At 37.8% G+C, this 27,411-nt stretch overlaps 1 protein-coding gene across 1 annotated transcript in view; it reads left to right on the top strand.

Annotated features, from left to right (window-relative positions):
• The window catches only part of RAB27A (RAB27A, member RAS oncogene family), a 79,439-nt gene that overhangs the window by 35,172 nt on the left and 16,856 nt on the right, over nucleotides 1-27,411 (top strand). Inside the window, exons 3-4 of the mRNA XM_027571035.1 lie at nucleotides 9,105-9,279; nucleotides 25,143-25,228. Of these exons, the coding sequence (XP_027426836.1) occupies nucleotides 9,127-9,279; nucleotides 25,143-25,228 (239 nt within the window). The 5' untranslated portion in view covers nucleotides 9,105-9,126. The remainder of the gene's footprint in view (nucleotides 1-9,104; nucleotides 9,280-25,142; nucleotides 25,229-27,411) is intronic.

The following is a 27,411-nucleotide window of genomic DNA, read 5'->3' as shown; positions in this document are numbered from 1 at the left end:
AATAGGTCAAGTCCTGGATTGAGACTGTTTATTTTTTCTTTACCCTCCTAAAGGATTTGCAAATGTCTGGAGGAAGCTTTTACAAATGAAGATATGTTTGGATGTCCTGCCAATATTTGGAAATGTATATTTAATGGTATTTGCAGGTCATTTTATTTTTTTCTCTGAATAACTTGCTATGTTGGCATATCACCATCTGCTACAAGTTAGTCTTTTTACTTTATTTAAATGCAGAGAATGAAATAATCCTATGTAGCAGGCACATTTATAAATATTTGCAAATTTGGATCCTGTCAGTTTTTAGCCAAGAATATCTCCCCTCACTGTTAAGGCTGGATCCATGATATTACTACTAAACCCTGTATTGATAGAAATACATTTATGAATCATAGGTTATAGGTGAATATCTAATGCAGTTATATAATATTCTCAATTTAGATAAAATCAAACTTATCCTTGAATAAGTAGACAAGGAAGAGCTAGATTCCAATTTCCTTCTATTTTTCAAAGCCGTTGGATTTTTACTTCTCTCTACCCAAGATCTTTGCGCAAACAAGACAAGCTCTTTTTTTTTTTTCAAGATTTTATTTATTTATTTGACAGAGAGAGATAGAATACAAGCAGGGGGAGCAGCAGAGACAGAGGGAGAAGCAGACTCCCCACTGAGTAAGGAGCCTGATGCAGGACTCGATTCCAGGACCCTAGGATCACGATCTAAGCCCAAGGCAGACGCTTAAATGACTGAGCCACCCAGGTGTCCCGACAAGCACTTTGTTTATAATTTCACCTATTCCACTCTCAAGGAGGGCAGAAACCTATCTACTCTTACCTAGACCAGAAATTGAGAAGAAGAAGCTCACGTGCACAGAGGGCACAGACTGTCTCCTCTTGTGGAAATGGGGAGCCCCACTATTGGGCAGGACATATGGTGTTTTTGTAGTGAAAGTAGATGTGTCTGACTTTAGGGTATAGGAATTGCAATGGTCTGAGACAGTTGTAGCCAGGGCTTATTTGGTAAACACAAGTTGTCCCCACTCCTACCTTGGTACATGGTAAAATGCCTTTTCAATCCTGCCCCACTCTGTATGATTTCTCTTCCTGTTTCCTGCTGTCTTTATTATATGTGTCCTCCAGAATGCCAGGAATGGGTCAACAATGGTGCCATAAACTAAACAAGAAAAGCCTACTGCTTTTTAACATTAAATTTAAAAAACACCAATAGACTTTGTTGTTGTTCTACACCAGTCATTAGTATGTGGACGTTTTTCTCTAAAAGAACCCTTGAATAAGGGGATGTTAATATGTACAACAGAACATGAGGCAGTATAGTTCTCAAAAATGCTGATGTTTTGTGTTTTATCTGAAAAAAGTAATAGTTATATTCACATTCACGTTTTCCTATTTCTACATAGAAATCACTTTGGGCAAGGCAAGTCCATAAGCTCTATAGGAACACTGTAATATTTTATTAATCTCTCTAAGAAATTCAAAATGTTGTCCAGTAAAAATCATTTACAGTATAACTCATGTTTCTCTTTTAAAGGTTTTGTCTTTCTTCTCTATTGAGCTTTACATTTTTCTTCCTTTTGCATCTTTATAAGCATGCCAAACATGTGACTTGTGCACATATCGGCAGGGAAAAAGCAATGTGGGGATATGAATTTTGATGTCATGTTGTGTTATGTTTACAAGGGAAGATTAAAATATTCTTGAGGATTGGCTTTTTTTGAAAACCCAAAGAAGTGGGTATACTCATTTAGGAGAACGTAGATTGGGATGTGGCTAAAAGTATAAGGTTTTCATGTCGAGTATTGGCTTCCGATTGTGCTCTGCCACCAAGCACAGAACAAGCAGTCAATATATATTTGATGAATGAAGAAGCGAGTGAATGAGCCCGAAGAAGTATCCTTACAGAGAACTTCAGGTGGCACCACAGGAAATAATCTTGATTTGAGAAGAAAGCACCAGGCTCAATATTAAACCAATCTGTTGGGAAATGAAAAACTTCATGATTTTTCTGCTCTTTCCATTTTGAAGCCACATGAAAGACCTACGTAAAGAGGATTTACAGGAGATGGTACAAGTATCAACATACATAATTTCTTAGATTTGCTGTGACCAAGAAGAGGCAGACATGCCCTCAGTTTATGACCTCTCTCCTTGGGGGAACCCATCAGAAGGAAGAGCTTTGTGACAGAGAGGCAGAAGTACAGACCCTTCGTCCCAACTTCTCGTCTAAGCCTTCTCCAAGTATAAAGTAATTCATCTCTGTCGCTGCTGGCACCACAGAAAACTTTTGATTCCTGAATCAAAGCAACTATAACTGAGGTTCCTGGCTTTGAAGGAAGGAATACAGAGAGAACAAAAATCATGATATGTTAGAAAAGGATATAGGACTAGAATTTAGGAGACTAGGGATATAGCTCAGCTCCACATCTAGCCTGCTGACTGATTTTATTTATTTATTTTTATTTTTATTTTATTTTTTAAAAGATTTTTGTTATTTGATAGAGACACAGCGAGAGAGGGAACACAAGCAGGGGGAGTGGGAGAGGGAGAAGCAGACTTCCCGCTGAGCAGGGAGCCTGATGCGGGGCTCGATCCCAGGACCCTGGGACCATGACCTGAGCCGAAGGCAGAGGCTTAAGGACTGAGCCCCCGCCAGGTGCCCCTGCTGATTGATTTTATATTGTTCACTTGTCTTCTCTGGGCTTCATTCAGTTTCCTCTTCTGGAAATTAAAGTATTCAACTGATGAACATTCCAGCTCTGAAATTGCCAAAAATCACACAGATAAAACTCAGTGTTATACTGGGATGCCAAGATAGCTTTTGTATTGAATAGAGACCTCATAAGTGATTGCACCTAAATTGAATTTTTCCTATGATTTTTCTAAGGGTTGAGGTAGTGGATTAAATTAAGAATAGATTATAAAATGACATGCCTTTGTGAGAACTTGAGGCTACTAGTAATAGTATTGCTAAAGACAAGTTTCTTTCAACTGTTGAACATTTAACATATACCAAGCAGTGCACTAGAAGCTTTCTGTGGATAATGTCACTTAATAACCATTGTTATCTCCATAGTTGAAAGAATGGAGGCTTAGTGTAAAGAACTCAGACCAGGTCACACACACAGTCAGAATTTGAACCCAAGCCTACTTCCCATCATATTAAGAAAACCTGTTTATGTAGTATAAGTTTGGTACACACCATAGAGTTTTCTTTAAGGATGTAGTGCTGATAAAATAAAATCATGCATGCCTAGTACTGTTTGTGGCACATGGTGGTTAGTCAGTTAATATCTCTCTCTTTTTCTATCCTCTGTACTAAATATGGGTGATAGAGGAAAATTTGGCTTTCAAGAAATGGCTATCTGAAGTAGTTTCAGAATGGTTCTGCCTAATGATAGGGGATCCTAAGGTTGGAGTCTATGACTGACTTTCATAGGAAGCTTTATGGAGTATTTGCCTAGGGGTGTGTGTGTGGGGTGGGGCGGATGATGGAGAGAGGGAGGGAGGGAGGGAGGGAGAGAAATCTAATTCTTTTGCTCTTAACTAAAACCACTCTCTTCTATCTTATTCCCTGAAGAACAATTAAGATATGTTTTATTTTTTAAATAAGGAAGAAGATCATTGACTTTCTCTCAGCAGGCAATTATCACCACTTAGTGTATGTTGAGGAAGTGGGTGTTCCTTGCTTTCTATTGTTAATCTGGTGAGAGTGAGGGTGGAGAGCACTTTGAAAAAATATTTGTGTAGGGAGGAGAGCTAGAAGTGAGCTGAGTAAGAAAGTCTTTTGCAGGTCCTAAATTAGGGTCATTCTTGACTTTTTAGAAATTTCCTTGAGGTATCTCAGATGCTACTTCCTGAAGGAGATGTAGAATATAAAGAATGAACTTTGGTTTAAGTTATCTTCATAGATCATTATTTTTCCTCTCATTAATTTTTAGTCTAGGGGCATAGTTCTTTCTTACAGTTCTAGGAAAGAAAGTAATATTGCCCGCATATTGACCAGAGCCTAGATTGCAAGATGATGATGCTAATGGCAGTTAATAGTTATACAGGATTTACTGTGTGCCAGACACTGTCCTGGACTCTTCATGTATTCATTAACTCAGTCCTCATGCCAGCCCTCTGAGATAAGTTTACTGCTTCATCAAATCTAAAATGTGTTGAAGGTGCATTTGTGATCTTGCTAGAAGATGCTAACGCAAGGTTTTCACATAACAATCACCAGTGCCACCTCATTTAGTAATAATTGCAAGACGTCATGGGTTGTAAGACTATGAAATGTAAGATGCATCCCGATTATAAAGAAGTTAAAATGAGAAAGCATATGCATGCTAGAATTAATAAAACAAAAATTAATTTAAAAAAATCATTCCCATTTTTAAAATGGGGGAACCTGAGGCAAAAGGGATTATATTTTCTTTAAAATTTTTTCTTTTATTTTTTTAAAAAGCTTTTATTTATTTGGGAGAGAGAGAAAGAGTGTATGGGGGCCGAGGAGCAGAGGGAGAGGGACAAGCAGACTCCGAGTTGAGCACAGATTTTGACGTGGGCCGATCTCAGGACCCTGAGATCAGGACCTGAGCTGAAATCAAGAGTCAGTCGCTTAACCAACTGAGTGACCCAGACACCCCAAGGGATTAAATTTTCTAAAGTGAAGTGACTGGATTCATATCCAGGTCATTTGGTTCTAGAGTCCATGTTGTTGACCTCTTTCTTTTCTCTCAACAATGTGTAGGAATTGAGCCCATGTTAGCATGTGAATAGACTGCCCAAGACCCACTTACTTGTCTTCTCATTGGGGCATTCATGATAGAATGGCACTGAGATCCTTCTGAGAGGAAGTGTGCATGGTATGTAGCACCTGACTTTAGGGCTGTGATAAGGATTGTAAAGTACTTGGTGTGTGGGCATCTGACCTAGGCTTCTGACCCATTTTTAGCAAGAATAATGCAATTGGGAAAAGCCTTCATGAACTGGCTCCTTAAGCATCAATAGGCTGGAATGCTCACTGCAAATAGCATGCACAAAATGTTGTTTGGGTGTCCCAAATGTCAAATTCTGAACTGTGTGTTTTCAGTGTTTCCCTTTCTGCTCTAAAATGCCAACATAAAAACAATATGTTATTTCCATACTTGGGGAGTAGAGTATTTTCTTTATGGAAACTAGGCCCCTCAAATACCACTCAAGACTTGAATAACAAAAATAAGAAAGAAAAATAATTTTTAATATGAATATGGTTCTATATGAAGACCTACCAGCAGCTGAAACTTAACATTAAGTTTTCTTCGTCTGGTGGTGATAAGCAGTGGTGATACACATATATGGGACTGCAAGATGGGTTTGGGGTTATAGTTTGCACCAGAATTATATTCTGCTGAAAGATGGAATGGTTCCACTAATTCTGGGATTTGACTAACTGGCTGCAAACTCCGATAAGAAGCTTGTCACCATCAATACCCTACCCAAACCCTGAAAAATCTCTGTTATCAATTTGGAGGCCTGCTTCCTTCCTGAGTCCTTTTATTTCCTTGCATCTTCCTTACTTTTTTAGAATTCTGGTCTCTGTTAACCCAGACTAGCCTAGTCATTGTGACCAATTTAGGAGACACTTTACATAGCTTCCAAATTTGCTACAGGTTTTCCTTAACTTGAAATCTCTTCTATTGTTGGATCACGGATTAATGTTTTGCTGCCAGGTCCCTGAGATAAAATGAATGGTGGAGTTGTCAACCAAGGAAGCCTCTGTCATTCATCACACCTTTTCCTATTGTTTATCATATTCTCTGCCATCATGCCCATATTCCTTTCTCCCAACCTGTTTACTGTTCTCCAACACGTACAAACCATTCAAGTGTAGAAAGAAACTATATTGTGTTGGAGATAAATTGGGTGTATAGACTATCTGCAACTGAGGTAATTATAAGTAAAAACTTAAGTGTTTTGGTTCAGCATATGTTTAAAGCACTAAACCATTGCTTTTTGTGTTTCTGTTTATCGTTTTACATTTCTAGTCTTGAACTGTTTGAACATCTGATCAGTCAACTTGGACTGGTTTGAACCAGTTTTTAATTAGTCTAAGACAGTAAAAGCAATTTTATAGATGACATGAATTAGTTATAAGCAGTTTGATAAAATTAGAGCAAGTATGACCCAGTTGAAGAGATTTAACTGGTCAGCACTAATTTGACTCAGTAAAATATACTCCAAACCAATCAAACCTCATGTGAGCCAGTCAGAACATGCCTTCCAGGTCAGAACTTTTTGAAGCAGTTTGAGCTATTGAAACCAGACCCCAGTAATTTTCATTAGATATATTTAGTTTTAGCCAAAATAGCTTTAACTCAGTCAGAAATAGTTTTGTAGATGTAACCTCTTTGAGGTTTGATTCTTTCATTCTGAACTAAAATGAACCATTCAGATTTTTTTGAAAAAGTATGAGCTTGATAGAATGGACTGTAGTGTTTTATACAGATTTGAACCTGTTTTTAGGCTGGTCATAACTTCTTTTGCAATAGGCATGTCAATTTAAAAGGAAATTGCTTTAAATTGGCCAAAAAAGATCAGAATTACTTTGAAAGTGATGTGTTGACTCGGCAAAGGACTCTGAGCCAATCAGAAATCCTTTGTGCTAGAAATATGTTTTGAGCTGCTCAGAGGCAATTTCAGAGATTGTTCGAGGTCTTTAGAGCCAGTCCAATCTGTCCAGAATGGGGTGAAGAGGGTTAGCTAACATTTACTGAGTATCCAGTATATGCTAAGCACTGTGCTGGGTGCTTCACAGAGAGTATCTTGTTCAATCTTTAGAACAATGGTGTGAGGGAGTGTACATAGTATCTTCTTTTTCACAGGAAAGAAACCTGTCCAAGACTCAAGAGACATTTGAGGCATGTGGGAGACATGGAATTTAGCCCAGCTCAGCTTGACTTCGGAGGTCATGTGTTTCCTATTAGGCTACCTTGTATGATACCATACCTGGTCACCTTTAAGCCCAACATGCATTTGTGGAAGTTTGAGTAACAGACAGTAAGCTTGGAGGTAGACTGGACATTGAACTTGGAATTAAGGGATTTATATTCTAGACTGTGCAAATGAGTTAACCTCTCTGGGTTCTATTTCATCCTTTGGAAAACTGAACCCAGGGTGCCTGAGTGGCTCAGTTGGTTAAGCGACTGCCTTCGGCTCAGGTCATAATCCTGGAGTCCCAGGATTGAGTCCCACATCAGGCTCCCTGCTCAGCAGGGAGTCTGCTTCTCCCTCTGACCCTCTTCCCTCTTGTGCTCTCTCTCATTCTCTCTCTCAAATAAATAAAATCTTAAAAAAAAAAAAAAAAAGAAAAAAAACTGAACCCAGAGAGTGAAAGGTCTGGACAATTATTTTCAGATCAACAAGGCAGATAATTGCCTAGAGGTGCGATCTGAAGAATGCAAACTATGATTAATATTGATAGTGAAATTTATATACCTTCAGTTGTGGTATTTGGTTTAATACTTCATGATGGCTTGGTTTGGGAACAAACTGTTATGTATCGCTGTCAATATGAATAGAAAAACCCACAAAGAGCATTTTTAGATTTATATGTGTGATTCTTCTCCCATGATAACTAAACATAAAATTTTGGTGCAGCAGATATAGTTTCATCTGTCTTTGAATTCCATTCAAGTGGATTTAGAGAATTCTAGAAAAGTGATGCCATTGGAGACATTCATTTTCTCCTGTACCTTAAATGATATAAAAACATAGGCATAGGAATGACCACCCTTGGTTCAAATTAAAAGTAAAGAGGAAGTAAGTGTTGTATCATTCTCATTGCAGAATTTGGAGTTGCTTTCTGCTTCCTCATTCATTTTGAGGGGAACCTCCAAAATGATTAAACGTTATCTGGACCTGCTTTTCAATTCTTAGCTCTAATTAATGAACAACTTGGAGCCAAATGAGATCCTATGATATGACGTACTAGAATATTTATTTGTACCCTATTGGTCCGCTTCTGGAGAGGAATTCTGTCATATACCATTAATACTGCAACCTAGACTTGTGAATACAGAAGCTATAATGTAGGGAAGCCATCATCTGTGAAGTGTCATTCTTTATAGTGTGCAAATAGAATTATGAATGTTTGTGGAGTCTCTGCCCTTATCAGCTGACCAGCCATATCTGAATATGAGGTCCCAGATCTTTACTAAGGCACTATGAGGAAGTAAATTGCAGTGGCTCTTGGGGGTCAGGAATTTTGAACATAAGGTGAGTCACCAAATTGAGGATGGGGTGGGGGGAAGAAAACTTGAAAATCAATAAATGTCCTTGCTTGAGCTTTTATTAATTTTATGGATCTATAGATATAATCTTATAGGAAGCATTGAGAATTGTAGTAAAGTTTCTCAATGTGAGGCTTAGTGAAAATAGACACTGAGAGGAAAATCAGCATCTAATGTAGGGCATCTGATGTGTATGTGGATAGGTAAATATGCATTTGAATGGCATGTGGAGTTGTCAGTGGTAGTGGGAGAACTGATTATTTTTCTAATTTTCTGGAGGGTTTATTGGTATCAGAAATGGGAGCATAAAACAAAGTAAGTCTTCCCAGGAGACAGACAACATTTTCAGTTGGACTGATATTTTGAGAAGTTGGACTCTATTTAGAGAATAAAAACAAATCATGAAAAGGGCACCAGGAGACTTTGAAAAAGAAGGGGGGAGTTGGAACCACTTGCACTCTAAGAATTATTATTATTCCTCTAACATTCTCCTTCTTTCTTTTCAAAATTTTTGTTCTATGTGATCTGCATGTAAGACTTAGTGCTGGTTGTCGTCTTAATTTTTACTGTGACTTGGAATTTTTGTCTTAATGGTACTATAATATGCACATTAAATTTAAATTAAGCTGTTATTTATTAGTAACATCTCATCTAGCAAATTATTAGGTCCTTGGGGGCAGTGAATACTATCTAATCCTCTTCACAGAACCCTTAGGCATATAGGTATCATGTAGTACTTAATTGAACTGGATATTAAAATAACTCACTTTATTCATGGAAAATTCTAATATTTCCTGATAGCTTTTTAGTAAATATGCATTTGTTTGTATTTTACAGGTGAACCACTGAGTTCTTCATTATGTCTGATGGAGACTATGATTACCTTATCAAGTTTTTAGCTTTGGGAGACTCTGGAGTAGGGAAGACCAGTGTACTTTACCAGTACACAGATGGTAAATTTAACTCCAAATTTATCACGACAGTGGGCATTGATTTCAGGGAAAAGAGAGTGGTAAGTTCTATATAAAAATGTGATCTCTGATTCAGTATTTGCCTGTCTGTCTAGTTTATTTTGTAGGAATTAGAAGGACAAAGTTTGGAATATAAAATTGGAAGGGTGCATGTGAACGTGTATTTTGTTCAATCTAGGAAATGTGATTTAAAAGGTTGTACTGGGGCACCTGGGTGGCTCAGTCATTAAGCGTCTGCCTTTGGCTCAGGTCATGATCCCAGGGTCCTGGGATGGAGCCCCACGTTGGGCTCCCTGCTCAGTGGGAAGCCTGCTTCTCCTTCTGCCACCCCCCCCCCCCCCCGCTTGTGTTCCCTCTCTGGCTGTCTCTCTCTCTGTGTCAAATAAATAAATAAAATCTTTAAAAAAATAAAATAGAAAGTTGTGCTGAAGGGACCTTTAATATAAAACCCTTGAGACAAAAGTGAAGATTTCTTTTAATTGTCCCTTGATACCCTTTTGATTTGTATGTTCCCTCAGAACTCCACAAAGTTAGTCTACCTTTGTTATGAAACCTACAAACCACCCTAGCCAACCTACTCCTGTTTTGTGGACTGTTTCTTCCACCTTTGATGTCATTTTTAATGGCCTTTGTCTTAATTCAATCCCACATGGAACACTACATGGCAGAACTTGTCACTGCTGCCAGGAAGGTGAGGTTGGCATGGGAGTGAGAATGCCAGCCATGTATGTTGAACGGGGAAGTTACCAAGGGAACAGGGAGGTTCTACTGAATGATGAAGGAAGAGGCTCTTTTTTTCTTTATTTAAGGGACCATAGAGCTGCAAGTTATTCCGCTGGTGGAGGGGAGGGCAGGAGGTCCCTGTGTCAGATTTGCAGAGAGAAGATGGCCTTCATCATGAGCTACATTTCTTGCTGAAAAATCGACTGTTACCATGAAGCCCCTCAACAAGTGGTCAAGAGATTAATGACACAGATCTTTCAATGGAGCATATTCTACCTAGAAAAGATAAAGGGTCTCTGGCTTCTAGGATAGAAGTATTCATTCCTTCTTACTCAAGGTCTTTTTCTTCCACTGCCAGAGAATCCTATAGACTCAGAACCACTGAGTAAGAATAGGATTTCATTAAATTTTTAGTATTGACATACAATTAGTAGAATCAGTATATATGTATGTGATTATATTTATTAATCCCCATTTTATAACCTTGTTTTTAAAAAATCACTTTATTGAGATATAATTCACATAACATAAAGTTCACCCATTGAAAGTGTACAGTTCAGTGGTTTTTAGTAATATTCACAGTTGTGCATCTCATTTTAGAACATTTCATCACCCCCAAAGGAAACCTCCTGCCCCTTAGCAGTCATTCCCCATTTACCCTCCCTCTAGCCACTAATCTATTCTCTATAGACTTGACTATTCTGGACATATCATATAAATGGAATCATACAAGATATGGCCTTTTGTGTCTGGCTTCTTTCATTTAGCATAATGTTTTCAAGGTTCATCCATGTTGTAGCATGGATCAGAACTTCATTCTTTTTTATGACCAAATAATATTCCATTGTATTGATAGACCACATTTTGTTTATAGATAGACATTTGGGTTGTTTGATAGACATTTGGGTTGTTTCACTTTTTTTTTTAAAGATTTTATTTATTTATTTGAGAGAATGAGATAGAGCATGAGAGGGAGGAGGGTCAGAGGGACATGCAGACTCCCTGCTGAGCAGGGAGCCTTATGTGGGACTCGATCCCCGGACTCCGGGATCATGACCTGAGCTGAAGGCAATCGCCCAACCAACTGAGCCACCCAGGCGCCCTGGGTTGTTTTACTTTTAAGCTATAATGAATAATGCTTCCATTAACAGTCATATACATTATTTTTGTCTTTTGCCCTTTTTTTATTTGTAGAAATTTAAAAATATATTTTGGATATGAGCCCTTTTTTTAATAGATGTATTATAAATTGCTTCTACTCAGTGTGCCTTTGTACTTTTTTTTATTATGTTAATCACCATGCCTCTGAAACAAATAATATATGTTAAAAAAAAAAAGAAGAAGAAGAAGATAGGAGGGGAGATGAATCATGAGAGTCATATACATTTTTTGTGTGGACTTATGTTTTCAAATCTCTTGGGTATACACCTAGGCGTAGAATTAATTGGCCATATGATAACTCTCTATTTAACTTTGAGTAATTTCCAAATTTTCTAAAGATGCTGCACCATTTTACATTCTTACCAGCAATGTAAGAGGGTTCCCTTTTCTCCATATCCTCACCAACTCTTGTTATTTTCTGTTTGATTAAATAGTGTGCTGTGGTACCTCATTGTAGGTTTGACATAAATTTCCCTGATGACAGATGTTTTTGAGCGATCATTTCTTTCATGTACTTATTAGCCATTTGTGTATCACCTTTGGAGAAATGTCTTCAGATTGTTTGCCTGTTTTGAAATTGGTTGTCTTTTTGTTCTTTACTTTTAAGAGTTTTAAAAATATATTCTGGATAAATGTTCATATATATATTTTATATATATTTTAATTATATATATATTTTAATTATATATATTTTTTAATTATATATAAATAATTATAACCCTTACGGTTAGGTCTGTGATCCATTTTGGGTTAATTTTTGTATATGTTATGAAAGGGGTCCAGCTTCTATTTTTTTTTTTGCATGGGGTTATCCAGTTGTCCCAGCAGCATTTATTGAAAAGACTATCCTTTCCCCCATGAATGGTCTTGGTACTCTTGTTCAAAATCAGTTGACCATAAATATGTTTATTTTTGCACTCTCAATTGTATTCCATTCATCTAGATACCTATCCTTCAGCCAGTACTATCTTGATTACTTCTGCTTTGTACTAAGTTTTGAAATTGGGAAGCATGAGTCCTCTCACTTTGTTCTTCCTTTTCAAGATTGTTTTTGATTCCTTGCAATTCCATTTGAATTTTAGGGTCAGCTTATCAATTTCTACAAAGAAGCCAGCTGAGACTCTGATAGGGATCGCACCAAATCTGTAGATCAATTTGGGGAATATTGGTATCTTAACAATATTACATCTTTTGATCCATGAACATGAGATAGTTTTCCATTTGTTTAGATCTTTAATTTCTTTCAACAATGTTTTATAGCTTTCAAAGTGTAAGTTTTACACTTTTTTGTTCAATTTATTAAGTATCTTAATTTTTTATGCTATTGGAAATTGTATTTTCTTAATTCACTTTGAATTGTTCATTGCCAGTGTATAGAAATAGAATTTATTTTGTAAATTGATCTTATATATGGAAACCTTGCTGAACTTGTTTATTCTAATTGTGTGTGTGTGTGTGTGTGTGTGTGTGTGTGTGTGTGTGTTTATTCCTTAGGGTTTTCTATATACAAGATCATGTCATCTTCTGCTTTACTTCTTCTTTTCCAATTTGGATATGTTTTATTTTTTTTCTTGCCTAATTACCCTCGCAGGAACCTCCAGTAAAATGTTGAATAGAACTGATGAGAGAGGACATCCTCATCTTGTTTTGATTGCAGGGAAAAAACATTCAGACCTTCACCATTAAGTATAATGTAAGCTCTGTTTTTTCGTAGATGCTGTTTTTCAAGTTGAGGACATTCTCTTCTGTTTTTGAGTGTTTTTATCATGAAAGACATTGAATATTTTCAAAGGATTTTTTTCCTGCATCTATAGAGATGGTCATGTGGTTTTGTCCTTTATTCTACTACAGTGTATTATATTGTATTGATTGATTTTTGTAAGTCAAATCAACCTTGCTGTTCCTGTGATAAATTTTACTTTGTCATGGTGTATAATCCTTCTTATATGTTGCTGAATTCTGTTTGATAGTATTTTGGTGTCTATATATTCAGAATGGATATTGGCCTGTAGTTTTTTTTTTCTGCATATCTTTAGTTTTGGTATCAGGATAATATTGGCTTTACAAAATGAGTTGGGAAGTGTTTCTTCCTTTTCTATATTTTGGAGGAGTTTGGGAAAGATTGGTGTTGATTCCTCTCCAAATGCTTGGTCGAATTCACCAGTGAAGACATTTGGGCCTGGCCTTTTCTTTGTGATAAGTTTTTGATTACTAATTCAGTCTCCTTATTGGTTATATGTCTATTTAGATGTTCTATTTCTTCTTGAGTTAGTTTCAATTGTTTGTGTCTAAGCATACGATTATCTAATTTTTTGGCATACGATTGTTCATAGTATTCCTTTATAATCTTTTTATATATGTAAAGTTGGTAGTGTTGTCCTTTTTAAAAGTTTTTAAAAATTATTTTAATTTGGGTACCTGGGTGGCACAGCCATTTGAATGTCTGACTCTTGGTTTTGGCTCAGGTCATCATTTCAGGGTTCTGAGATCTAGCCCCACATTGGGTTTTGCACTCAGAGCAGTGTCTGTGTGAGATTCTCCCTCTCAGTCTGCCCCTCCCACTCATGCTCTCTCTGTCTCTAAAATAAATATTAAAAAATTATTTTAATTTTTATTTTTTAATATGTCTGGATATATAGGAGATCTTTTTAAAACTTACTGATTTTAGGAATTTGAGTCTCCTATTTTTCTCCTTGGTCAGTCTAGCTAAAGGTTTATCAATTTTGTTGAACTTTTCAAAGAAAAGATAATTTATTTCCACTATAATTTCTTTCCCTCTGTTTGCCTTTGGTTTAATTTCTCTTATTTTCTAGTTTCTTAAGGTTGAAAGTTAAGTTATTGCTTTGAGATCTTCTTTGTTGATATAGGTGTTTACTGCTATAAATTTACCTCTGGGCACTGCTTTAGCTTCATTTGATAATTTTCTGTAGTTGTGCTTTTATTTTTATCCATCTAAAAATATTTTCTTTTTTTTTTATTATGTTATATTAGTCACCATACGGTACTTCATTAGATTTTTCTAATTTCCCTTGTGTTTCTTCGTTGACCCATTGTTATTTAAGACTGTGTTATTTAATTTCTATATATTTGTGAATTTTCCAAAATTTTTTTTCTGTTAATGATTGCTAATTTTACCCCATTGTGGTTGGAGACATAGTTTGTATTATTTCAGACTTTGAAGTTTATTGAGGCTTGTTTCATGATCTAATATATGGCCTATCCTTGAGAATGTTTCATGTGTACCTGGGAAGAATGTGTGTTCTGCAGTTGTTGAGTGTTCTATGGATGTCTGTTATGTCTTTGGTTTACAGTGTTGTGTAAGTCTTCTGTTTCCTTGTTCATCTGCCTACTTGTTCTATCCATTATAAAAAGTGGAGTATTGAAGTCTCCAATATAATGGTTGACACGTTTATTTCTCCCTTTTTCTCCCTACATGTTCTTTTTCTTTTTTTAAATTTGTTTATTGTTATGTTAATCACCATATATTACATCATTAGTTTTTGATGTAGTGTTCCTTGATTCATTGTTTGTGCATAACACCCAGTGCTCCACACAGAATGTGCCCTCTTTAATACCCATCACCAGGCTAACCCATCCCCCTACCCTCCTCCCCTCTACAACCCACAGTTTGTTTTTCAGAGTCCATCGTCTCTCATGGTTCATCTCCCCGTCCAACTTACTCCCCTTCATTCTTCCCCTCCTGCTATCTTCTTTTTATTTTTCCTTAACATATGTTGCATTATTTGTTTCAGAAGTACAGATCTGTGATTCAACAGTCTTGCACAATTCACAGCGTTCACCATAGCACATACCCAACCCAATGTCTATCACCCAACCACCCATCCCTTACCCCCCCACCACTCCAGCAACTCTCAGTTTGTTTCCTGATATTAAGAATTCCTCATATCAGTGAGATCATAAGATACATGTCTTTCTCTGATTGACTTATTTCACTCAGCATAACACCCTCCAGTTCCATCCGCGTCATTGCAAATGGCAAGATCTCATTCCTTTTGATGGCTGCATAATATTCCATTGTGTATATATACCACATCTTCCTTATCCATTCATCTGTCGATGGACATCTTGGCTCTTTCCACAGTTTGGCTATTGTGGACATTGCTGCTATAAGCATCAGGGTGCACGTACCCCTTCAGATCCCTACATTTGTATCTTTGGGGTAAATACCCAGTAGTGCAATTGCTGGATCGTATGGTGGCTCTATTTTCAACTGTTTGAGGAACCTCCCTACTGTTTTCCAGAGGGGTTGCACCAGCTTGCTTTCCCACCAACAGTGTAGGAGGGTTCCCCTTTATCCGCATCCCCGCCAACATCTGTCGTTTCCTGACTTGTTAATTCTAGCCATTCTGACTGGTGTGAGGTGGTATCTCATTGAGGTTTTGATTTGGATTTCCCTGATGCCGAGCGATGTTGAGCACTTTTTCATGTGTCTCTTGGCCATTTGGATGTCTTCTTTGGAAAAATGTCTGTTCATGTCTTCTGCCCATTTCTTCATTGGATTATTTGTTCTTTGGGTGTTGAGTTTGATAAGTTCTTTATAGATTTTGGATACTAGCCCTTTATCTGATATGTCATTTGCAAATATTTTCTCCCATTCTGTCGGTTGTCTTTTGGTTTTGTGGACTGTTTCTTTTGTTGTGCAAAAGCTTTTTATCTTGATGAAATCCCAATAGTTCATTTTTGCCCTGGCTTCCCTTGCCTTTGGCGATGTTTCTAGGAAGAAGTTGCTGCGGCTGAGGTCGAAGAGGTTGCTACCTGTGTTCTCCTTTAGGATTTTGATGGACTCCTGTCTCACGTTTAGGTCTTTCAACCATTTGGAGTCTATTTTTGTGTGTGGTGTAAGGAGATGGTCCAGTTTCATTCTTCTGCATGTGGCTGTCTAATTTTCCCAACACCATTTGTGGAAGAGACTGTCTTTTTTCCATTGGACATTCTTTCCTGCTTTGTCAAAGACGAGTTGACCATAGAGTGGAGGGTCCATTTCTGGGCTCTCTCTTCTGTTCCATTGATCTATGTGTCTGTTTTTGTGCCAGTACCATACTGTCTTGATGATGACAGCTTTGTAATAGAGCTGGAAGTCCGGAATTGGGATGCCGCCAGCTTTGCTTTTCTTTTTCAGTATTCCTCTGGCTATTCGGGGTCTCTTCTGGTTCCATACAAATTTTAGGATTATTCCATTTCTTTGAAAAAAGTGGATGGTATTTTGATGGGGATTGCATTTAATGTGTAGATTGCTCTAGGTAGCATTGACATCTTCACAATGTTTGTTCTTCCAATCCATGAGCATGGAACGTTTTTCCATTTCTTTGTGTCTTCTTCAATTTCTTTCATGAGTATTTTATAGTTTTCTGAGTACAGATCCTTTGCCTCTTTGGTTAGAGTTATTCCTAGGTATCTTATGGTTTTGGGTGCAATTGTGAATGGGATCGACTCTTGATTTGTCTCTCTTCTGTCTTGTTGGTGTATAGGAATGCCACTGATCTCTGTGCATTGATTTTATATCCTGCTACTTTACTGAATTCCTGTATGAGTTCCAGCAGTTTTGGGGTGGAGTCTTTTCGGTTTTCCACATTCAGTATCATATCATCTGCAAAGAGTGAGAGTTTGACTTCCTCTTTGCTGATTTGGATGCCTTTGATTTCTTTTTGTTGTCTGATTGCTGTGGCTAGGACTTCTAATACTATGTTGAATACCAATGGTGATAGTGGACATCCCTGTTGTGTTCCTGACCTTAGGGGAAAAGCTCTCAGCTTTTCCCCACTGAGAATGATATTCGCTGTAGGTTTTTCATAGATGGCTTTTATGATATTGAGGTATGTACCCTCTATCCCTATACTCTGAAGAGTTTTGATCAAGAAAGGATGCTGTACTTTGTCAAATGCTTTTTCTGCATCTATTGAGAGGATCATATGATTCTTGTTCTTTCTTTTGTTAATGTATTGTATCACATTGATTGATTTGCGGATGTTGAACCAACCTTGCAGCCCAGGGATAAATCCCACTTGGTCGTGGTGAAGAATCCTTTTAAAGTACTGTTGGATCCTATTGGCGAGTATTTTGGTGAGAATTTTTGCATCCATGTTCATCAAGGATATTGGTCTGTAATTCTCCTTTTTGATGGGGTCTTTGTCTGGTTTGGGGATCAAGGTAATGGTGGCCTCATAAAATGAGTTTGGAAGTTTTCCTTCCATTTCTATTTTTTGGAACAGTTTCAGGAGAATAGGTATTAATTCTTTTTTAAATGTCTGATAGAATTCCCCTGGGAAGCCATCTGGCCCTGGGCTTTTGTTTCTTGGGAGATTTTTTGAAGACTGCTTCAATTTCCGTAGTGGTTATAGGTCTGCTCAGGTTTTCTATTTCTTCCTGGTTCAATTTTGGTAGTTGATACATCTCTAGGAATGCACCCATTTCTTCCAGGTTATCTAATTTGCTGGCATATCGTTGCTCATAATATGTTCTTATAATTGTTTGTATTTCTTTGGTGTTGGTTGTGATCTCTCCTCTTTCATGATTTTGTTGATTTGGGTCATTTCTCTTTTCTTTTTGATAAGTCTGGCCAGGGGTTTATCAATCTTGTTAATTCTTTCAAAGAACCAGCTCCTAGTTTTGTTGATCTGTTCTACTGTTCTTTTGGTTTCTAGTTCATTGATTTCTGCTCTGATCTTTATGATTTCTCTTCTCCTGCTGGGTTTAGGCTTTATTTGCTGTTCTTTCTCCAGCTCCTTTAGGTTAGGTTGTGTATTTGAGACCTTTCTTGTTTCTTGAGAAAGGCTTGTATTGCTATATACTTTCCTATCAGGACTGCCTTTGCTGTATCCCAAAGATTTTAAACAGTTGTGTTTTCATTTTCATTGGTTTCCATGAATTTTTTTAATTCTTCTTTAATTTCCTGGTTGACCCATTCATTCTTTAGTAGGATGCTCTTTAGCCTCCATGTATTTGAGTTCTTTCCGATTTTCCTCTTGTGATTGAGTTCTAGTTTCAAAGCATTGTGGTCTGAAAATATGCAGGGAATGATCCCAATCTTTTGGTACTGGTTGAGACCTGATTTGTGACCTAGGATGTGATCTATTCTGGAGAATGTTCCATGGGCACTAGAGAAGAATGTGTATTCTGTTGCTTTGGAATGCAATGTTCTGAATGTGTCTATGAAGTCCATTTGGTCCAGTGTGTCATTTAAAGTCTTTATTTCCTTGTTGATCTTTTGCTTAGATGATCTGTCCATTTCAGTCATGGGGGTGTTAAAGTCCCCCACTATTATTGTATTGTTTTCAATGTGTTTCTTTGCTTTTGTTATTAATTGCCTTATATAATTGGTTGCTCCCATGTTAGGGGCATAGATATTTACAATGGTTAGATCTTCTTGTTGAATAGACCCTTTAAGTAGGATATAGTGTCCTTCTTCATCTCTTACTACAGTCTTTGTTTTAAAATCTAATTTGTCTGATATAAGGATTGCCACCCCAGTTCTCTTTTGGTGTCCATTAGCATGGTAAATGGTTTTCCACCCCCTCACTTTCAATCTTGGGGTGTCTTTGGGTCTAAAATGATTCTCTTGCAGACAGCATATCGATGGGTCTTGTTTTTTAATCCAATCTGATAGCCTGTGTCTTTTGGTTGGGGCATTGAGCCCATTTACATTCAGGGTAACTATTGAAAGGTATGAATTTAGTGCCATTGTGTTGCCTGTAAGGTGATTGTTACTGTATATTGTCTGTGTTCCTTTCTGATCTCTGCTGCTTTTAGGCTCTCTCTTTGCTTAGAGGACCCCTTTCAATATTTCTTGGAGGGCTGGTTTCGTGTTTGCAAATTCCTAGTTTTTGTTTGTCCTGGAAGCTTTTTATCTCTCCTTCTATTTTCAATGACGACCTAGCTGGATATAGTATTCTTGGCTGCATATTTTTCTCATTTAGTGCTCTGAAGATATCTTGCCAGTCCTTTCTGGCCTGCCAGGTCTCTGTGGATAGGTCTGTTGCCACTTTAATATTTCTACCATTGTAGGTTACATATCTCTTCTCCTGAGCTGCTGTCAGGATTTTCTCTTTGTCTCTGAGACTCGTAAGTTTTAGTATTAGATGTCGGGGTGTTGACCTATTATTATTGAGTTTGAGAGGGGTTCTCTGTGCCTCCTGGATTTTGATGCCTGTTTCCTTCCTCACATTAGGGAAGTTCTCTGCTATTATTTGCTCCAATATACCTTCTGCCCCTCTCTCTCTTTTTTCTTCTTCTGGGATCCCAATTCTAATGTTGTTTCGTCTTATCATATCAGTTATCTCTCGAATTCTGCCCTCATGATCCTGTAGTTGTTTATCTCTCTTTTTCTCAGCTTCTTTATTTTCCATCATTTGGTGTTCTATATCACTGATTCTCTCTTCTGCCTCACTTATCCTAGCAGTTAGTGCCTCCATTTTTGATTGCACCTTATTAATAACCTTTTTGATTTTGACTTGGTTAGATTTTAGTTCTTTTATTTCTCCAGAAAGGGTTTCTCTAATAACTTCCACGCTTTTTTTAAGCCCAGCTAGTATCTTTAAAGTCATGATTCTGAACTCTAGGTCTGACATTGTACTAATGTCCGTATTGAGTGGGTCCCTGGCTGACGGTACTACCTCTTGTTCTTTTTGCTGTGGTGATTTTTTTCGTCTTGTCATTTTGTCCAGAGGAAAATAGTTGAATGAGAGAACAAAATGCTAACAGGTTAACAACGTCCGCAGCAAATATACTCTATACAAATCAGAAAAGACCTGAAATGGGGGAAAAGAAAGGGAAAGAAAGAAAAAAGAAAGAGGAAAAAAAAAGATAAGAACAAAAACAGAACAACACAAAAAAATCAGAATATGATCAAATATGTACCGGCTAGTGCATAGATCAGTGCCACACACTAGATTTTGGGCGTACTTTGGTTTGTTAGAAAAAAGTGCCTCCTAAAATTTTAAAGGAAGAAAGACATATATGTACAAAGTAAGGGTTGATACAATGAAGGGATGGAAGGTGACTGTAAAGATGAAAATTATAAAAGATTATAAAAATGGAATTGATAAGATAAGAAGTTGCTTGAAAAAAGAAAGAAGATTTAAAAAAAAAACAGAATGTGATCAGGCAGGAGACTAGAACAAAGGAATACACTAGTGATTTGGGGTATATTTTGATCTGTTAGAAGAAACTGTATCTCAAAATTTTAAAGAGAGAACAACTTATATATTATGCCAAAAGTAAGGGTAACTACTATGAAGGTATAAAATATGACTCTAAAAATGAAAAAAAAATTTTTTTTAAAAAAGGGATTGATAAGATGTTGGTTGAAAAAGGGAAAAAGAAAAATTAAAAAAAAAGTTAAAAGAATTAACTTTGATGAACTAACGAATCATGGTAAAAAAAAAAAAAAAAAAAAAGCCATGAATTCTATGTGCAGTATTTCCCTAGCGCTGGAGTTCTCCCGTTCTCCTTGATCGGTAAACTTGGTCTTGGCTTGCTGGCTGTTCGTGCTGATCTTCTGGGGGAGGGGCCTGTTGCCGTGGTTTCCAAATGTCTTTGCTGGAGGCGGAATTGCCCCGCCCTTGTCGGTCCGGGCTAAGCAAGCTGCTCGGGTTTGCTCTCAGGAGTTTTGTTCCCTGCAAGCTCTCCGTACAGCTTTGGAGGACCAGGGTGAAAATGGTGGCCTCCCAATCTCCACCTGGAGGAGCTGAGAACTCAGGCCCCGGTCCTCAGTGCGCCCCCAGAGAAAAGCAGTCACTCCCATCTCCCTGGTCTCCAGCCTCACTCTGTGCTCACCCGGCCTGTGACCGAGCGTTTCTATCTCTGGCACCCGACCCCGTGTGGAGTCTCCAAACCCAGCAGATCCTGCGGTGCGCTCCTGCGCCGCTCCTCCCGGGGGAGCAAGGGGAGTCTCCCTGGCTCTGCCGCTTGTTGGGTCCCTGCTGGAGGAGCAGTGGCCCAAGTGGGCCACGGATCACAGTTTATGGCAACCCCAAGCTGAGAGCCCGCGCCTCGGCTCTGTCTCTGCAGCCGGCTTCCCCGCTCCGATACCTGGGAGCTCTGGCGCACTCAGGCACCCCCGGTCTTTCTGTGACCCCAAGGGTCCTGAGTCCACACTCTCCCGGGAGGATTCCATCCCCCGCTTAGCCACTGGAGTGACGTCCCTTAGTGGAGCCGACTTCTAAAAGGTCCGATTTTGTGCTCCGCGGCTCTATCACTTGCCAGAAGCGGCCGACGGAGGCCCCCTCCCCCGCCGTCTATCCTCCCGAATATCGCCTCGGATTCACTTCTCCACACGTCCTACCTTCCAGAAAGTGGTCGCTTCTCTGTTCAGAGAGCTGTTGCTACTCTCCTCTTCAATCTCCTGTTGAGTTCGTAGGTATTCAGAATGGTTTGATCCCTATTCAGCTGAATTCCTGAGACCAGACAAAAGCCAGGTCTCCTACTCCTCCGCCATCTTGCTCTGCCCCCTCTCCCTACATGTTCTTAATGGAGTAACCCTTTTATCATTATGAAATATCCTTCTTTGTCTCTAATAACAATTTTTGTCTTAAAGTTTATTTTTTCTAATATTAGTAAAGCCACTCCAACTGTCTTTTATTTACTGTTTGCATGGTATTTTTCCCCCATCCTTTTCTTTTCAACCTCTTTGTGTCTTTGAATCTAAAGCGTGTCTCTTATAGACAGTACATAGTGGATCAATTTTTTAAATCCATTTTGTCAATCTCTGCCTTTAATTTGGAGTATTTAATTCATTTATATTTAATTACTGATAAAGCATTTATGTTTGCCATTTTGCTACTTGTTTTGTATGTGTCTTATTTTTTGTTCCTCTTTTTTTATGACTACTTTATTTTTTGTTATATACTTTCTAGTATACCATTCTAATTTCCTTGTCATTATTTTTACTATATATTTGAGTTATTTTTTTAATAGTTCCCCTAGGGATTACAATTATCATCTTAATTTTTAACAGTGTAGTTTGGATTAATACCAACTTAATTTCAATACTATCATGAAACTCTGCTTCATTTCCTACTCCCTCCTTTGCACTGTTATTGTCATACAAATTACATTTTGATATGTTATGTGCCAATCAACAGATTTATGATGATTCATACAGTTGTGTTTTAATCAGATGGAAGAAAAGAATTTAAAAATACATTTATACTGTCTTTTATATTTACCTATGTAGTTATCTTTCTGGTTCTCTTTATTTTTTATGGATTTAACTTACTGCCCAGTGTCCTTTTATCTCAGCCTGAAGCACTGTCTTTATTATTCCTTATATAGCAAGTATGCTGGTGATGAATTTTCTGTTTTTGTTTATCTGCTGATGTCTTTCTTTTTCAATTTTAAACAGCTTTGTTGGATATAGAATTCTTGGTTGATAGTCTTCTTTCTTTCAGCACTTTATGTCATCCTACTGCCTTTTGGCCTTTATTGTTCTTTAATGAGAAATCAGCTGTTAGTCTTACTGAGATCCCTTGTATGCAATGAATCACTTTTCACTTGCTGCTTTTAAGATTCTCTTTTTGTCTTTGGATTTTGACAGTTTGATGATGTGTCTAGTCAATCTCTATTACTTTATTGGAGCTCATTGAGTTTCTTGAATGTGCAGATGAATGTTTTTCATCAAATTTTGGAGGTTTTTGTCTATTATTTCTGCAAAAATATTTTCTGCCTCTGTCTTCTTTTTATAGGATTGCCAGTATGCATATGTTGGTATGTTTGATGGTTCCATAGGTTTCTGAGACTCTGTTCATTTTTCTTTATTCTTTTTCCTTCTGTGCCTTGGCCTGGATAACCTCAACTGACCTGTCTTCAAATTCAGTGGTTATTTCTTCTGCCAGTTCAAGTCTGCTATTGAAATCCTTTAGTGAATATTGCACTTCAGTTACTGTACTTTTTAACTCCAGAATTTCTTTTTACCTTTAATATCTATCTCCATTAACATTCTCTATTCAGTGAGGCATTATTCTTTTCTCTAATTCTTCAAAAAAAAATATTCATTTATTTGAGAGAGAGAACAAGAAAGCACAAGCAGAGGGAGCGGCTGAGGGAAAGGAAGAAGCAGGCTCCCCACTGATCAGGGAGCCTGATGTGGGGCTTGATTCCAGGACCCTAGGATGATGACCTGAGCCAAAGGCAGATGCTTAACCAACTGAGCCACCCAGGAGCCCCTATACTTTAATTCTTTAGACATGATTTCCTTTAGTTCTTTGAACATATTTATAATAGCTGATTTAAAGTCTTTGTCTACTGGAGCTCCTGGGTGGCTCAGTTGGTTGGGTGACTGCCTTTGGCTCAGGTCATGATCCTGGAGTCCCGGGATCGAGTCCCACATCGGGCTCCCTGCTTAGCAGAGAGTCTGCTTCTCCCTCTGACCCTCCCCCTTCTTGTGGTCTCTCTGTCTCTCATTCTCTCTCTCAAATAAATAAATAAAATCTTTAAAAAAAAAAAAGAAAAAGAAAGTCTTTGTCTACTAAGTCCTCTTCCTTAGGGATGGTTTCTGTTGATTTCCTCTCCCCCACTGTGTATGAGCTATACTTTCCTGTTTCTTTTTGTGTCTCCTAAACTTTGCTGAAAACTGGACATTTTAAATAATATAATCTGGCAATTCTAGAATTATATTCCTCCCCTTTCCCAAGGAGGTGGAAGGGCAGAGGGAGAGAGAGAATCTCAAGCAGACTCTGTGCTAAGCATGGAGCCTGACATGGGGCTCTATCTCACAACCCTGAGATCATGACTGGAGCTAAAACCAAGAGTCAAATGCTTAACTGACTGAACTATGCAGGCACCCATGAGCAGACAGATTTCTTGAGCCAATAAGTCTGTCAGCTTTTTCTGACACTGTGTGTGTGTGTGTGTGTGCACGTGCGCGCGTGTGCATGCATGTGTGCACGTGCATGTCTGTTTTGGGACATGTGCCTAATGCTCCTGCAGGCAGTTTACAACTCTGTCTTAACTTTCACTTCCTGCTTGAGAAGAGCCTCGAAGTTAGCTAGAGATGAGATAATAGGGTCTTTTCAAGTCTTTCCCAGGCATATGTACAGTGCTATACATGAAACTGGCTTGGTACATTCCAAAGAACATTTTGGAGCTTTTCAAATCTCCCCGTGGACATCTCATTTCCCTTTTTTTTTTTCCTTCAAGTTTTTTCGTTAGGCTTTTGTTAGCCCCAATTTGTATTGCTGCCTTTGGTAGCTGTGATGTTAAATAATTGCTGCTGATCGTTTTCAACAAATGCCCTAAGGGTAAGGTTATTATCATAGAGCAAGCTCTGAGTTTGGCGAAGTCAAGTCAAGGCCTGGGAATGGAGCTTTACAGGCAACTTTCAGACAGTACTCTGGAGATGAGACTTTGGGGAGCTTCAAACCTGTTTTGCCTCCACTCCCTTCACTGCCCAGTGAACTGATTGTTTTCACAGCTACTATAGTTGTGCATCTCTTGGTTTTCAAGGCCACTGATGAGCTGGGAAGAGTGGGATGGGAATAGGATAAATTAAAACAGCACAAAGTTTACTGTTTTTACTGATATTCATTCATTTTTCTTGATTGGATGTGTCTTGGAACATTGCGAGTCTGTTAATTTTCAGAGTTTGGAAAAAGTGGATTTTGACATTTTTTTTGCCAGCATTTCATTGCTTTTATGGAAGAAGAGATCTCCAGAGGTCCTACCTATAAAATTGCTTTAGAGTACTTTTTAAAGATGGGATTGGGAAAAATACTAGTGACCTGAGGGAACTTTGAGGAAAGGTGAGCAGATTATTATTTTTATACAAATTATGTGTTATCTATATATTTCATAATATATTTATAAAAATATATAAGGTATATATGTTTTAATACAAATTATTATATTATCCAAAGACAATTATTTGGAATAACATACAAATAGGGTTGTATTCCAGATGGGATTTTTTAGAAGTTTAGATGCTTATGGGAGCTTTACTGAATAGAAAAGTGAGAAGAGTTCATCAGTCTCAAAGGTTTTCTTTTTCTCTTTCATTTTGCTATTTTAGGTGTACAGAGCCAATGGACCAGATGGAACCATTGGCAGAGGTCAGAGAATCCACCTGCAATTATGGGACACAGCAGGGCAGGAGAGGTATGAGATCTTCAGTTATGTGTTCCTTACTGGAGGAAAGGGAACACCAGCTATGCCCTTCACACAGTACCTGAGCAGGAAGAGGCCAGCTGATTAGTTGACTTGCATCTAGATAAGACATGCTGCTAAATTAGCAGGAAATTTATCAGCCTGAAATGATAATGATGTCTGTTTCATACAAGGTCAAAGGAAAAATGAATCCTTTTCAAAATAGACTATCTTACTTATGAAGTTTTTACTTCTTCCTTCTTTTTCCTCCTCCTCCTCCTTGCTTTGTCTTTCCTCCTCCTCCTTCATTTTTCTTCTTGTTCTTGTTCTTCTTGTTCTTTAAGATTTATACACTTTTCTCCATTTACTTTAGCTATTTACACAGCCACAAAGACAACTGCAGAATTACATGCATTATTCTTGCCTGATTATGGAAACCTCACAGAAAATCTGATTGGAATTAACTCATATGGTTAGAAGTTGCTTGATCAAAATAAGTCACATGAAACCTTGATATAAAATTTCTTTTAGTTATAGCTGCTGTTTTCTCTCACAGTTTCTTTGGAGTATTCTGTTTCGTTTTTATTTTTTAAAAGATTTATTTATTTGAGAGAGAGAGAGCAAGCCAGGGTGAGGGAGGGGCAGAGGGAGAGGGAGAGAGAAACTTTAGCAAACTCCCCACTGAGTGCGGAGGCTGACTTGGGGTTCAGTTTCACGATCCTGAGATCATGACCTGAGCCAAAACCAAGAGTCAGACGCTTAATCGACCGAGCCACCCAGGCGCCCCTGAAGTGTTCTGTTTTTTAACTTTTTATTATGAAAATCTTCAAATATATACTACAGAGGATAGTATAATAAAATCATGTACATATTTCCCAGTTTAAGTAGTCATCAATTTGTAGCCTATCTTGTCTCATGTATACCTCTATCCCTTCTTACCCCCTCCCCCAAATTATTTTTATTTATTTTTTAAAGATTTTGATTTATTTATTTGACACAGAGAGACACAGCGAGAGAGGGAACACAAGCAGGGGGAGTGGGAGAGGGAGAAGCAGGCTTCCCGCTGAGCAGGGAGCCCAAAACCCCAAATTATTTTAAAGCAAATTCCATTTATCAGATATTTTCATTTATAACTACGTTGGTATGTATTCCTAAAGGGTAAGGACTCTTCTTGTAAAAACACTGATTAGAAATATTTGAGAAAACTTAAAAAAACAGATTAGATGACAAATTCATACGAGTATTTTCTTCCCTGGAATCTATGCCTGTCAGTTGCAGAGGTTACATAAAAACAAAATAAAGTGGAAACTGACCTTTAGACGGAGAGAGAGGGGAGACAGCAGGATAAAGCCTTGGAAGAGAGAGTACCAAGAAAGGATAAGACTGAGTCAATACTACTCCCACCTTAAAGCCAAAGAAATGGTTATCAGAGTTATGAGACCTCTTCAGAGACTAAAATTAAAAGGTCATGGACCCCATTGCAACATCAAGTCAAGCTGAACTTTCTAGGGACAAAGAAAACGTACACAGCAAGAACCATTGCTTTGGGCCTAATTAAGTAAATTCTTGACTGAGACTAAGGGATCATGAGCTAGTTCTTGTGATTCCTGTCCAGCAGTCTGATTTTTCAAATCACATGGTCCATTAACATATAAACTTATGTAAGTGATAAATAAGCGTCTTATGTACTTTTGGAATATCATCATCCAATTTGTTTTTTTAATTTTTAAAAACTTACAGAGATTGTTTTTATTTTATTTATTTTTATTCCGGTATAATTAACGTACAGTGTTCTATTAGTCTCAGGTGTACAGTAGAGTGACTCCACAGTTCCATACATTTCTCAGTGCTCATCATAAGTGTACTCTTAATCCCCTTTATATATTTCCCCCTTCCCCACCCCCCACCTCCCCTGTGGTAGCCATCAGTTTGTTCTCTGTAAGATTGAATTCCAAATATAACTTGATAATTGTTGGTGTTTTATAAGGTCTCAGTATATTTTCAGGCATTCTTTGTGGCTCTAGATAGCTATTTGATAGCATAATTTCCTAAATCTTATGTAATTAAGAGATACAATATGTGTATATAATGTGAAGTTATTAGAAACAATGGCACATTGTTAAATAATTTGTTATTGATGAATTATTGGAAGAGGCCGAGGGCACTATTGGTAGTTTTATATTTCAGGAGTGGGG

The sequence above is a fragment of the Zalophus californianus genome, chromosome 6, assembly GCF_009762305.2.
Source record: "Zalophus californianus isolate mZalCal1 chromosome 6, mZalCal1.pri.v2, whole genome shotgun sequence".
Lineage (NCBI taxonomy): Eukaryota > Metazoa > Chordata > Mammalia > Carnivora > Otariidae > Zalophus > Zalophus californianus.
This window is presented reverse-complemented; position numbering and strand designations above follow the sequence as displayed.